The 12,413-nt window shown below is 30.3% G+C and overlaps 4 protein-coding genes and 3 pseudogenes across 7 annotated transcripts; 5 read left to right on the forward strand and 2 right to left on the reverse strand.

Moving 5' to 3' along the window:
- The first annotated feature begins 466 nt into the window (after positions 1–466).
- On the forward strand, positions 467–1,031 carry AT1G45221 (Bifunctional inhibitor/lipid-transfer protein/seed storage 2S albumin superfamily protein). The gene has a single exon (NM_001084213.2). It carries the CDS (start codon positions 551–553, stop codon positions 896–898), a length of 348 nt encoding a protein of 115 aa, NP_001077682.1. The 5' UTR covers positions 467–550; the 3' UTR covers positions 899–1,031.
- Positions 1,032–2,210: 1,179 nt separating this feature from the next.
- AT1G45223 (ECA1 gametogenesis family protein (DUF784)) lies at positions 2,211–2,790 on the forward strand. The gene has a single exon (NM_001084214.2). It carries the CDS (start codon positions 2,291–2,293, stop codon positions 2,636–2,638), a length of 348 nt encoding a protein of 115 aa, NP_001077683.1. The 5' UTR covers positions 2,211–2,290; the 3' UTR covers positions 2,639–2,790.
- A 1,166-nt stretch (positions 2,791–3,956) lies between these two features.
- Positions 3,957–4,373, forward strand: AT1G45225 (annotated as a pseudogene). Its single transcript has one exon.
- A 1,336-nt stretch (positions 4,374–5,709) lies between these two features.
- Positions 5,710–6,153, forward strand: AT1G45227 (annotated as a pseudogene). Its single transcript has one exon.
- A 480-nt stretch (positions 6,154–6,633) lies between these two features.
- Positions 6,634–6,921, reverse strand: AT1G45256 (annotated as a pseudogene; the record flags this gene model as incomplete). The annotated part of the gene is made up of 1 exon: positions 6,634–6,921.
- Positions 6,922–8,076: 1,155 nt separating this feature from the next.
- On the forward strand, positions 8,077–8,868 carry AT1G45243 (Cysteine/Histidine-rich C1 domain family protein; the record flags this gene model as incomplete). The annotated part of the gene is made up of 1 exon (NM_202248.1): positions 8,077–8,868. One exon carries the CDS (start codon positions 8,077–8,079, stop codon positions 8,866–8,868), a length of 792 nt encoding a protein of 263 aa, NP_973977.1.
- AT1G45231 (S-adenosyl-L-methionine-dependent methyltransferases superfamily protein) lies at positions 8,726–12,230 on the reverse strand. Its single transcript, NM_202249.3, has 12 exons — positions 12,122–12,230; positions 11,997–12,036; positions 11,886–11,919; positions 11,722–11,786; positions 11,231–11,647; positions 10,998–11,119; positions 10,389–10,552; positions 10,066–10,297; positions 9,779–9,914; positions 9,614–9,708; positions 9,400–9,523; positions 8,726–9,133 (listed from the first exon to the last, which is right to left on the reverse strand). Exons 1-12 carry the CDS (start codon positions 12,211–12,213, stop codon positions 9,038–9,040), a joined length of 1,617 nt encoding a protein of 538 aa, NP_973978.2. The 5' UTR covers positions 12,214–12,230; the 3' UTR covers positions 8,726–9,037.
- Positions 12,231–12,413: the final 183 nt, after the last annotated feature.

Below are 12,413 nucleotides of genomic sequence, written 5' to 3' on the forward strand. Positions count from 1 at the left end.
GTATTCAAGTCCCATTAATTAGACTTTTTGATTAAACCAATTGTTCAAAATTTGCTCTCTAATATGGCTAACATCATTAACCAAAATATGAGTAAGGATTTTTAACGCTATAATGAAATATATTTCGAGTACATAATATTTGAACCTTGTAGCTATTTTACAAAAAAAAATCTTATCTATATAGACTTTGAACTTCATATCTAATAATTTGGCTTCAAATTTGAATATAATTTTAAATTTTAATCCATAAGTTTATAAGCTGAAGTTGATATCACTACTTGCATTAATTTTGTATATATATTTCTAAAAATTGATTGAAAAGATAAATTTTAACGTACGTTGTTGATTAACTTTTCAAGAGGTTAAAAAATTCACATTAATTTCAGAAGTTAATTTTATAATATTTATTTTATTTACGTTGGATATTCACTCACCTATAAATAGTTTACATAGTTTCATGTCTAGAATACCAAATTAAAAAAAAACATACTTCATTATATTCTTTTCATACACTAAGAATAAGTCGGTAAATTCCAAGGATACGAAAATTATGGCTAGGTTAAGCTCCCATGTTATTGCGCTATTCATTGTTGTAGCTTTGGTGTGTGCGTTTGTTCCTGTATTTTCTGTCGAAGAAGCTGAAGCAAAATCATTATGGAACACTTGTCTAGTTAAAATCACTCCTAAATGTGCATTGAATATAATTTATGTTGTTTTTGGAAATGGAACCCTCATTGAATCTTGTTGCTACGATCTTGTCCAAGAAGGAAAAGTGTGCCATGATAATCTCATTAAATATATTGCTGACAGACCAAGCTTAATTGGCCGCAAAGCACAATACTTGAAGAAGAGGGATGACGTGTGGAATCACTGTGTCTCAATTTCTAAAACTGCTTAAAATATGTGTGTTTTTGATACTATTTTGATCGAATATATTTATATTTTGTCTTTGTAACATTTTCGTTATCATAAATTTATTTCTATGTACTAAATTTAATAAAAAATAAATTAAAGCAATCTGTCGTAAGATGAATAAAATTTCAGTTTTTTTTTATTTCAAAAACATAAAAAGGAACTTATTCAAAATAATTCAAAAATTATAATGTAAGAATAGCGTAAGAACACTGTTATTTATGCTTCTATGTTTTGAAATTCGGCTAACTTTATAATCCAATCAAGGTAATTACAGAAAGAATTATTGTTTGTTCATTTCAAGAAAAAAAAATTACTTCTTTTAAAAATAATTTTTTACTTTTTTATCACAAAAGTCCTTCAATCAAAATCTCCTAACGCTAAAATCCGCTTTTTCTTTTTTCAAAATCTACACTAAAGTTCAGTTCTAAACTAAAAAGAACGTTTGAATGGGTGTGTCAAATCCGTTTCTGTAGTAAATTGAATCATTTATATTTTTGATCTTTATATAAATATTACTTTTAGATTCATGTAATATATAGTTGTGGTAGTAGTTCATTAGACTGCCAACCCAAAACTAGGCTATCTTAACATCGTGTATATTGTCCAATCAATCATTTTTTTATGTCGAGTTCAATCCTTTGCTACCTTTTTCATTGTTTTGAATGTATTTTCTCGTTTTAAATTCTATGTTTTCCAAATAGTTATACTTTAGTATGGGTTCTTTGAAATATTGCTTCCATTGATAGAGATAATATCTTTAGTTTCCGATGGAAGTCTTGCATAATTATTAGTTATGGATCTAAACCATATCCCTTTCTTTTAAATATCGTATTCAAGTCCCATTAATTAGACTTTTTGATTAAACCAATTGTTCAAAATTTGCTCTCTAATATGGCTAACATCATTAACCAAAATATGAGTAAGGATTTTTAACGCTATAATGAAATATATTTCGAGTACATAATATTTGAACCTTGTAGCTATTTTACAGAAAAAAATCTTATCTATATAGACTTTGAACTTCATATCTAATAATTTGGCTTCAAATTTGAATATAATTTTAAATTTTAATCCATAAGTTTATAAGCTGAAGTTGATATCACTACTTGCATTAATTTTGTATATATATTTCTAAAAATTGAATGAAAAGATAAATATTAACGAACGTTTTTGATTAACTTTTCAAGAGGTTAAAAATTTCAAATTAATTCAGAAGTTAATTTTATAATATTTATTTTATTTACGTTGGATATTCACTCACCTATAAATAGTTTACATAGTTTCATGTCTAGAATACCAAATTAAAAAAACATACTTCATTATATTATTTTCATACACTAAGAATAAGTCGGTAAATTCCAAGCATACGAAAATTATGGTTAGGCTAAGCTCCCATGTTATTGCGCTATTCATTGTTGTAGCTTTGGTGTGTGCGTTTGTTCCTGTATTTTCTGTCGAAGAAGCTGAAGCAAAATCATTATGGAACACTTGTCTAGTTAAAATCACTCCTAAATGTGCATTGAATATAATTTATGTTGTTTTTGGAAATGGAACCCTCATTGAGTCTTGTTGCCACGACCTTGTCCAAGAAGGAAAAGTGTGCCATGATAATCTCATTAAATATATTGCTGACAGACCAAGCTTAATTGGCCGTGAAGCACAATACTTGAAGAAGAGGGATGACGTGTGGAGTCACTGTGTCTCAATTTCTAAAACTGCTTAAAATATGTGTGCTTTTAACACTATTTTGATCGAATATATTTATTTTTTGTCTTTGTAACATTTTCGTTATCATAAATTTATTTCTATGTACTAAATTTAATAAAAATAAATTAAAGCAATATGTCGTAAGATGAATAAAATTTCATTTTTTTTATTTCAAAAACAGAAAAAGGAACTTATTCAAAATAATTCAAAAATTATAATGTAAGAATAGCGTAAGAACACTGTTATTTATGTTTTTATGTTTTGAAATTCGGCTAACTTTATAATCCAATCAAGGTAATTACAGAAAGAATTATTGTTTGTTCATTTCAAGCAAAGAAAATTAACTTCTTTAAAAAATAATTTTTTACTCTTTTATCACAAAAGTCCTTCAATAAAAATCTCGTAACACTAAAATCCGCTTTTTCTTTTTTCAAAATCTACACTAAAGGTCACTTCTAAACTAAAAAGAACGTTTGAATGGGTGTGTCAAATCCGTTTCTGTAGTAAATTGAATCATTTATATTTTTGATCTTTATATAAATATTACTTTTAGATTCATGTAATATATAGTTGTGGTAGTAGTTCATTAGACTCCCAACCCAAAACTAGGCTATCTTAACATTGAGAATATTGTCCAATCAATCATTTTTTCTGTCGAATTCAATCCGTTGCTACCTTTTTCATTGTTTTGAATGTATGTTCTCGATTTAAATTCTATGTTTTCCAAATAGTTATACTTTAGTATGTGTTCCTTGAAATATTGCTTCCATTGATAGAGATAATATTTTTAGTTTCCGGTGGAAGTCTTGCATAATTATTAGTTATGGATCTAAACCATATCCCTTTCTTTTAAATATCGTATTCAAGTCCCATTAATTAGACTCTTTGATTAAACCAATTGTTCAAAATTTGCTCTCTAATATGGCTAACATCATTGAACAAAATATGAGTAAGGCTTTTAAACGCTATAATCAAATATATTTCGAGTACATAATATTTGAACCTTGTAGCTATTTTACAAAAAAATCCTAACTATGTAGAGTTTGAACTTCATATCTAATAATTTGGCTTCAAATTTGAATATAATTTTAAATTTTAATCCATTATTTATAAGCTGAAGTTGATATCACTACTTGCATTAATTTTGTATATATATTTCTAAAAATTGATTGAAAAGATAAATTTTAACGTACGTTGTTGATTAACTTTTCAAGAGGTTAAAAAATTCACATTAATTTCTGAAGTTAATTTTATAATATTTATTTTATTTACGTTGGATATTCACTCACCTATAAATAGTTTACATAGTTTCATGTCTAGAATACCAAATTAAAAAAACATACTTCATTATATTCTTTTCATACACTAAGAATAAGTCGGTAAATTCCAAGCATACGAAAATTATGGCTAGGCTAAGCTCCCATGTTATTGCGCTATTCATTGTTGTAGCTTTGGTGTGTGCGTTTGTTCCTGTATTTTCTGTCGAAGAAGTTGAAGCAAAATCATTATGGAACACTTGTCTAGTTAAAATCACTCCTAAATGTGCATTAAATATAATTTATGTTGTTTTTGGAAATGGAACTCTCATTGAGTCTTGTTGCCACGATCTTGTCCAAGAAGGGAAAGTATGGCATGATAATCTCATTAAATATATTGCTGACAGACCAAGCTTAATTGGCCGTGAAGCATAATACTTGAAGAAAAGGGATGACGTGTGGAATCAATGTGTCTCAATTTCTAAAACTGTTTAAAATATGTGTGCTTTTAATACTATTTTGTTCGAATATATTTATATTTTCTCTTTGTAACATTTTCGTTATCATAAATTTATTTCTATGTACTAAATTTAATAAAATAAATAAATTAAAGTAATCTGTCGTAAGATGAATAAAATTTCATTTTTTTATTTCAAAAACAGAAAAAAGAACTTATTCAAAATAATTCAAAAATTATAATGTAAGAATAGCGTAAGAACACTGTTATTTATGTTTATATGTTTTGAAATTCGGCTAACTTTATAATCCAATCAAGGTAATTACAGAAAACGAAAAAATTATTGTTTGTTCATTTCAAGCAAAAAAAAATTAACTTCTTTTAAAAATAATTTTTTACTCTTTTATCACAAAAGTCCTTAAATCAAAATCTCCTAACACTAAAATCCGCTATTTCTTTTTTCAAAATCTACACTAAAGTTCAATTCTAAACTAAAAAGAACGTTTGAATGGCTTGTCAAATCCGTTTCTGTAGTAAATTGAATCATTTATATTTTTGATATTTATATAAATATTACTTTTAGATTCATGTAATATATAGTTGTGGTAGTAGTTTATTAGACTCCCAATCCAAAACTAGGCTATCATAACATTGAGAATATTGTCCAATCAATCATTTTTTTTTGTCGAGTTCAATCCGTTGCTACCTTTTTCATTGTTTTGAATGTATTTTCTCGATTTAAATTCTATGTTTTCCAAATAGTTATACTTAAGTATGGGTTCCTTGAAATATTACTTCCATTGATAGAGATAATATCTTTAGTTTCCGGTGGAAGTCTTGCACAATTATTAGTTATGGATCTAAACCATATCCCTTTCTTTTAAATATCGTATTCAAGTCCCATTAATTAGACTTTTTGATTAAACCAATTGTTCAAAATTTGCTCTCTAATATGGCTAACATCATTAAACAAAATATGAGTAAGGCTTTTAAACGCTATAATGAAATATATTTCGAGTACATAATATTTGAACCTTGTAGCTATTTTACAAAAACATCTTATCTATGTAGACTTTGAACTTCATTTCTAATAATTTGGCTTCAAATTTGAATATAATTTTAAATTTTAATCCATAAGTTTATAAGCTGAAGTTGATATCACTACTTGCATTAACTTTGTATATATATTTCTAAAAATTGATTGAAAAGATAAATTTTAACGTATTTTGTTTATTAACTTATTAAGCGGTTAAAAAAATTAATTTATTTCTGAAGTTAATTTTCTAATATTTATTTTACTTACGTTGGATTTTCAATCACCTATAAATAATTTACATAGCTTCATGTCTAGAATATCAAATAAATAAAAACATAGTCCATTACATTCTTTTCATACACTAAGAATAAGTCGATAAATTCCAAGCATACAAAAAAATATGGCTAAGCTAAGCTCCCATGTTATTGCGCTATTCATTGTTGTAGCTTTGGTGTATGCGTTTGTTCCTGTATTTTCTGTCAAAGAAGCTGAAACAAAATCATTATGGAACACTTGTCTAGTTAAAATCACTCCTAAATGTGCATTAAATATAATTTATGTTGTTTTTGGAAATGGAACCCTCATTGAGTCTTGTTGCCACGACCTTGTCCAAGAAGGAAAAATGTGCCATGATAATCTCATTAAATATATTGCTGATAGACGAAGTTTAATTGGCCGTGAAGCACAATACTTGAAGAAGAGGGATGACGTGTGGAGTCACTGTGTCTCAATTTCTAAAACTGCTTAAAATATGTGTGTTTTTAATACTATTTTGATCGAATATATTTATATTTTGTCTTTGTTACATTTTCGTTATCATAAATTTATTTTTATGTACTAAATTTAATAAAAAAATAAATTAAAGCAATCTGTCGTAAGATGAATAAAAATTCATTTTTTTATTTCAAAAACAGAAAAAGGAACTTATTCAAAATAATTCAAAAATTATAATGTAAAAATAGCGTAAGAACACTGTTATTTATGTTTCTATGTTTTGAAATTCGGCTAACTTTATAATCCAATCAAGGTAATTACAGAAAGAATTATTATTTGTTCATTTCAAGCAAAAAAAAATTAACTTCTTTGAAAAATATTTTTTTACTCTTTTATCACAAAAGTCCTTAAATCAAAATCTCCTAACACTAAAATCCGCTTTTTCTTTTTTCAAAACCTACACTAAAGTTCATTAGACTCCCAACCCAAAACTGGTAGTAGTTTCTTCCCCCAATAGGCTGATATCTTGGCTTCCCGCGGAACTGCAATGCATACATCTATCATGTCTGATGCTAACCCAAGACTAGAAACCAACTTTTATATTATTGTAACTCAGCCGATATATTATCTGGAGACAAATATAACTTAATTAATTATGTCCATCAATCCATGCAATTTTCACTTAAGGTATTATCAACTTTAATTTTCATCATCCTAGATGCGAAAGATAACATAGAAAGCCCTTCTCTACATCTCTCCTAGATTGGTTGATTTGCAGCATCTAACATATCATAAAAGCGTTGCGCATCTACATTGGATTCTTCACTAATATTTTCAGCAAATGTATATAATTTGTGAATTTTACACAAATCACTTAAAATACTAGATTGAATACACCCAAGACTAGAAACCAACTTTTGTATTTTATAGTAACTCAGCCGATATATTATTTGGAGGCAAATATTACTTAATTAATTATGTCCATGAATCCATGCAATTTTCACTTAAGGTATTATCATCTTTAATTTACATTATCCTAGATACTAGACTAAATACACCCCTCTAATAAACTTTAAATATTAACTTGTCCTAAACGTTTTACATAAATATAACTATACTTAATTCTCGTTCATCTTCGATACTAATGATTTTTTCCATTATAATCTTTATTTATGGATCTGACTATTTATAAGTTTTGTTGACATCTATAATTTAGAGTTATCTTGACAAAGCAAAAGGAAAAAAGACAAAAAAAAATCGACAAAATACAAAAACAAAAACATATTTGAACAAGTTCCTACTTTTTTGGGTATATCCAACAAAACTAACAAAAACCAAACAACCCAATTATATGTTAATTTATCAAATAGATTTTGACATATATCAAAAACTTTTAATCTATTTAGTATATATATTAACCAATAAAAAATGAGTGTTGAAGTTTATAAAAAAAAATCTAAGTTATTAAACATTAATTTAATTGGATAAAGTTTTTATTTACGGTTGCATTGTAATTTTATTCGTAAGTGAAAAAAAAACACACAAGAAAAAACAAAGAGCTTAAATGAATGAATTTAAGATTACTTATGATCTTAGTATATTTTCTTAATATGTTCTACTTTATATAGAAAATATTTTAAATAATTTTGGTTTCCAAAAACAAATTTGGACTAATCATAATTGCAATAAAATTAATTTGCATGATGAGAACAAACTCGGTAGCGAGTTGAACTAAATTTCATATGTCAAAAGTGGCCTAGGGTCGAGCATAAGCTGGCGTGCCGGCTTGCCACCATCAATAAAAATGTGAGGAAAATTATTGATATATACATATTTGTATTACCATTAGCATTCATACACATATCAAATGCATTCATAATCAAAATTCTCATATTAACCAAAACAATCTCTCTCGGCAACTCAAATGGATTCAGATTCGGAGTCCAAGCTCATATCACTCCTTACTGAATTATTGTCTCTCAACATGCATTATGCCAATCTATTATGGTAAATTCTACTCATGTATGCAATGTGAGTTCATTCTACACGAAACATATGCAAAACTTTCTCGCAAACTATATCACCCGATACATCCACATATGCTCACTTTGTTGGGAGGATATGATGGTGTTGTGGACTTTCTTGTGGATAATTGTTCAGTTTGTTCTTGGTTGTGCAAAGTTGGTTTCTTCTATGAGTGTGGTAAAGAAGGATGTGATTTTCAGCTACATGTGCAGTGCGCCACAATTTCCGAGCCATTAGTCAATGGAGGTCATATGCATCCTTTATTCCTAACATCCAAACCAGGAGAGCAACGGAGAATTTGTTCGATTTGCAAAGATTTTAATTATTGTCGCACAAATGAAACATTCAATTGCCTTGAGTGTGACTTTTCTTTGTGTTTTGAATGTGTTAGTTTACCTCAAAAGGTGAGGTACAAGCATGATAAGCATATGCTCAATCTTTCTTATGGAGAGGAAACAAGTACCATGACATATTGGTGTGAAGTTTGTGAGAGAAAATTAGATCCAAAAGAGCGGTTTTATACTTGTGATGAGAACTGTTGTGTATCCCTACACATTATATGTCTGCTTGGATGGGACTTATACATGAAGCCCGCTTCATCGTGGATCTTCTACGGTAAAAAGGTAGATGTTCTGCCCAACAATCAACATATGTCTCGACCTATATGCTCCTTTTGCAAGAATCGATGTCCATACAAAACATTTTTAATACGGCTTGGATTTAGATTTTGTTCCACACGTTGTCTTAGTAGAAACTGATGGACTTTGCTCTTTGTTGTAAGAAATATAATTGAACAATTGTATTTTGTTGTACTGCTTTAGACAACACATTTTGTCTATACAAATGCATAGCCTATGATCATAAATCAATATTGATCCACCTGGATTCAACAAGCCAGCACAAACGCAGATTGCATCTACCTTTTCCCTACTGTGGTCTTCTTTTAAGCTTCTTACAATCATCTTGTCTGACGTAATACGCTGTTACCGCCTTCAGCTTCCCATTTAAATAGTTCTTTTCTACCTGAAAACATTTGAGTTCGCCTATTAGAACAAGTGTTACTAAGAGACAAGAAAATTTTGCAAGGTTTGTTTCCATTGTGATAAGCAAATAACCAAATTTTTTCAACAATGTAACAGAAAACAAATCACCGGTTTTATTTGATGGAAAGTCATCATGAATAAGCATCAGAATCTATCCAATTTCTTGGAATTCCTTTCTAGATTCCAAAGAATATGCTCATATATATAATCGACCATATAGGAAAGTGATAAGAAAAAAACACTTGCCTCTAGTGACCATGGAGGAGACGTTGATAAGGCAAGCTCTGCTAGTTGGTTAATGTCAACATTTCTTGGAAGAAACATAATGATTGTTGACGCAATGTTCATGGCCGCCTTAAATAGAGCATCTCTGCATCATTCAAGAACAGTAAGGATATATTTCTTATCATGGAAAGAGAGTAAGAGTTATATGAGCATCTCTGCAACACGAGAGACATACCCGTCACGAGGTCTCAACATTGTCTTCATATCATACGTGCTCGCTTTAAGATAATCAGGGCCTCCCCAAGGAGGCGATAGGAATACAGTGCCTGCCTGCACAATTGAATTCTTTTCAATGGCTACTCTATGACCAGAAAATTTGAGAAGAGTTGAATTAAAAAACCTTCAAGTTATGTGCGAGGTCAAAGAAGTCTCCCTTCACAAAGTCGATTTTATCAGCAACACCATATATGGCAGCATTATGCTTTGCTAAATCAAGTTTCTTTGGATCCAAATCAATTGCAATCACATAGTGACTCCTAAAAAAGCAAAACACAGCAGAAAATAAGTCAGGGAAATTGCCCAAAATGTGCAAAACGCTACTTCCATTAGTTAAACTAGATCCTGCTACCGTGTGAATTACTACTAAGAACTACAAAACATCAGTACAAGAAGTGTATGTCCACTCACCTTGATGCGAACTGGATAGCATTTCCACCAACTCCTGTAAAACAGTCAATGACTATGCCTTCATTACAGCGTGTGGCATGATGTTTAGCTATAAGTTCAGGAGTGACAGAAAACCATCCTTCCTCATCCATCTTGATGCCTTCATCAAATCTGGAGAAGAGGAGGTATCTTTGGCACCAATACTTGCCAAGGATTGGAGAATATTCTTCAGGAACACCTTTCATTTCAGTCCCTGTTTACAGAAGAATCTAAAAGGTTTTAACGACGGAACAACTGCAGCTGTGAAAATTCAAAACTACATATATGCAATAAGTGTTGCAAACCTGTGTACGAATTGAGTAATTTCTTTTTGGCTCGAGATCTTCTAGACTCTTTCTTAGCCTTTCTAACGGAACTGACAACATATGCACCGGTTCCCTCTTCACCAAGACTAGTAATATCCAAAGATTGATTTCCAATGGAAGTTTCTTGGTATGTATCAATCAAACTGGAAACAAGAAAAATGTTAGAAGACTGTTGTTAAAGAGGCTCAACAACACAGAAAATCAAAGGTTAAACTTTTTAAGCATACCGGTAGTTTCAAAATTATGGCATTTAATATTGTAACATAGCTAAATGTTCGAGGTTATACGGCTTTATATCAATAGCTTCAAACAAGACCATTACAGACACTCTAAACGTTTAAAGTTGTGCCAAAACAACTCTGCTTGTAGTCATATCAAGTATTGGCACACAAGGTTGCTAATCAGTGCTTAGTTAACACATATTAATGAGATCAACATAGTTCTGATCAATGACTATTTATATTGCAGAAGATAAGGTTGTTAATTCTTTTGTTAAAAGTTGGTTTAACTTAGTTTGGGTCCAACAACCTAACGCCATTATAATACAACCAGAAGGAAGAAAAACCACATATTGTTGAATTTTAATACCTGTTAACTTCCTCTGTGGCTTCTGCTTCAAGTTGACTTTGACAAACTCCACCAAGATCGTCAGCTTTGTCAAAGGGAACATCATCGCCAAGCACAGTTCCAGACAAGTCATCATGATGCTTCTTTGTTGTCGTTTAATACCAAAAAGAAAAGAACCAATAACACAGTAAATAAACAAAATCAACTAAAATTTGACAAGAAAGATAGAAAAGGCAGAGATCAATCTCAATCACCTCTATGACCAATTCACTCAAGTTGTGACTTTCATCGCTATAAGCTAGATGCTCCATCCCAAGTGGCGGCTCCCATTTTGACTCTTGTGTCTTAAAATTGTAAAAATAACTTCGTCCATAGAACGAATCCCAGTAGACCTTCCATACACTAGAGTCATGAGAATCTATTGTCTCTGATGCCAACACTGAGTCTCCATCTCCATTTCCCAAAAAACAGCTCCCCACAACAACTTCATGATTTTCTTCTTCCACTTCAATTACTTGTACACAATCTTCCTCAAAACACGGACTCTCAACCTCCTCATTCAAAGCAGACACCAAATTCAAAGTGTCTTCTACTTTGAGAATAACATTAACCTCTTCGTCTAATCGATCCTTGAATCCTTTCTTTTGATAGCCTCTAGTTCTGTTCTTCCACTACACAAGTTGTTGAATTCTCAGAGAATGTAATAAACTAACTAAAACCCATGAATGTTGATAAGAAAAGGTACCTGCTTGTTTGTTCGAAAGGAAACCGGAAGACCAAGATCATTCATCTCTTTCATCAATCCATTGTCTATAACAAAATTCAAATTCAACAACTTTCAAGTTCTTTAGCAGAAAAAAGTTAAAAAATCAAAACTTTGAAGATATAACCTAAAAAGTAAAGACGTACTGGCAATTCCATAAGTATCATCAACACTCTTGTTCTGCATTCAACAAAAAGAACCAAAATTGGAATCGAAATCACAGAAACATAATACAGAGTTATAAAGAACACACTTACACCACTGTGTTGATGGAAGAGAGGAGTATCTGTATCGACCCTGAGGAATTGAAACAGAGGAGAATCAGAAGTCAACAAAAGAGCTTAATCTTATTTTTTAAAAGTCAAAAAGGATTATTTATTACCATAGATGGATTTGAGTAAGCTTGAAGAGAGAACCCAGAGCTTCAATAGCTTCACCTTCTGCTTCTTCTACTTCGCCTCTGACCTTTCCCATTCTTTCAGGAGTATGAATCAAAACCCCCCATAGACCCCTCTTCTTATATGGGAATTTGGTATTTGAACCGACGCCGTTTTTAGTAGTTTTTGTCGTTTGGTATATAAACCGAGCCAAACCGAAATTTGTCTAGTTTGATTTGGATTGGTTAATTAGATATCGGCAAGAAGAAGCATAGATTTTGATAAACGGTCCGGTTC

The sequence above is a fragment of the Arabidopsis thaliana genome, assembly GCF_000001735.4.
Source record: "Arabidopsis thaliana chromosome 1 sequence".
NCBI lineage: Eukaryota > Viridiplantae > Streptophyta > Magnoliopsida > Brassicales > Brassicaceae > Arabidopsis > Arabidopsis thaliana.

Coding starts and splice junctions, on each gene's coding strand:
- AT1G45221 (NM_001084213.2), top strand. CDS start 551: ATGGCTAGGTTAAGCTCCCATGTTATTGCGCTATTCATTGTTGTAGCT.
- AT1G45223 (NM_001084214.2), top strand. CDS start 2,291: ATGGTTAGGCTAAGCTCCCATGTTATTGCGCTATTCATTGTTGTAGCT.
- AT1G45231 (NM_202249.3), bottom strand. CDS start 12,213: ATGGGAAAGGTCAGAGGCGAAGTAGAAGAAGCAGAAGGTGAAGCTATT. Junction 11,920..11,996: donor TCTTCCATCAACACAGTGGT/GTAAGTGTGTTC, acceptor TGTTGAATGCAG/AACAAGAGTGTTGATGATAC. Junction 9,524..9,613: donor ATGTTGAGACCTCGTGACGG/GTATGTCTCTCG, acceptor TGAATGATGCAG/AGATGCTCTATTTAAGGCGG.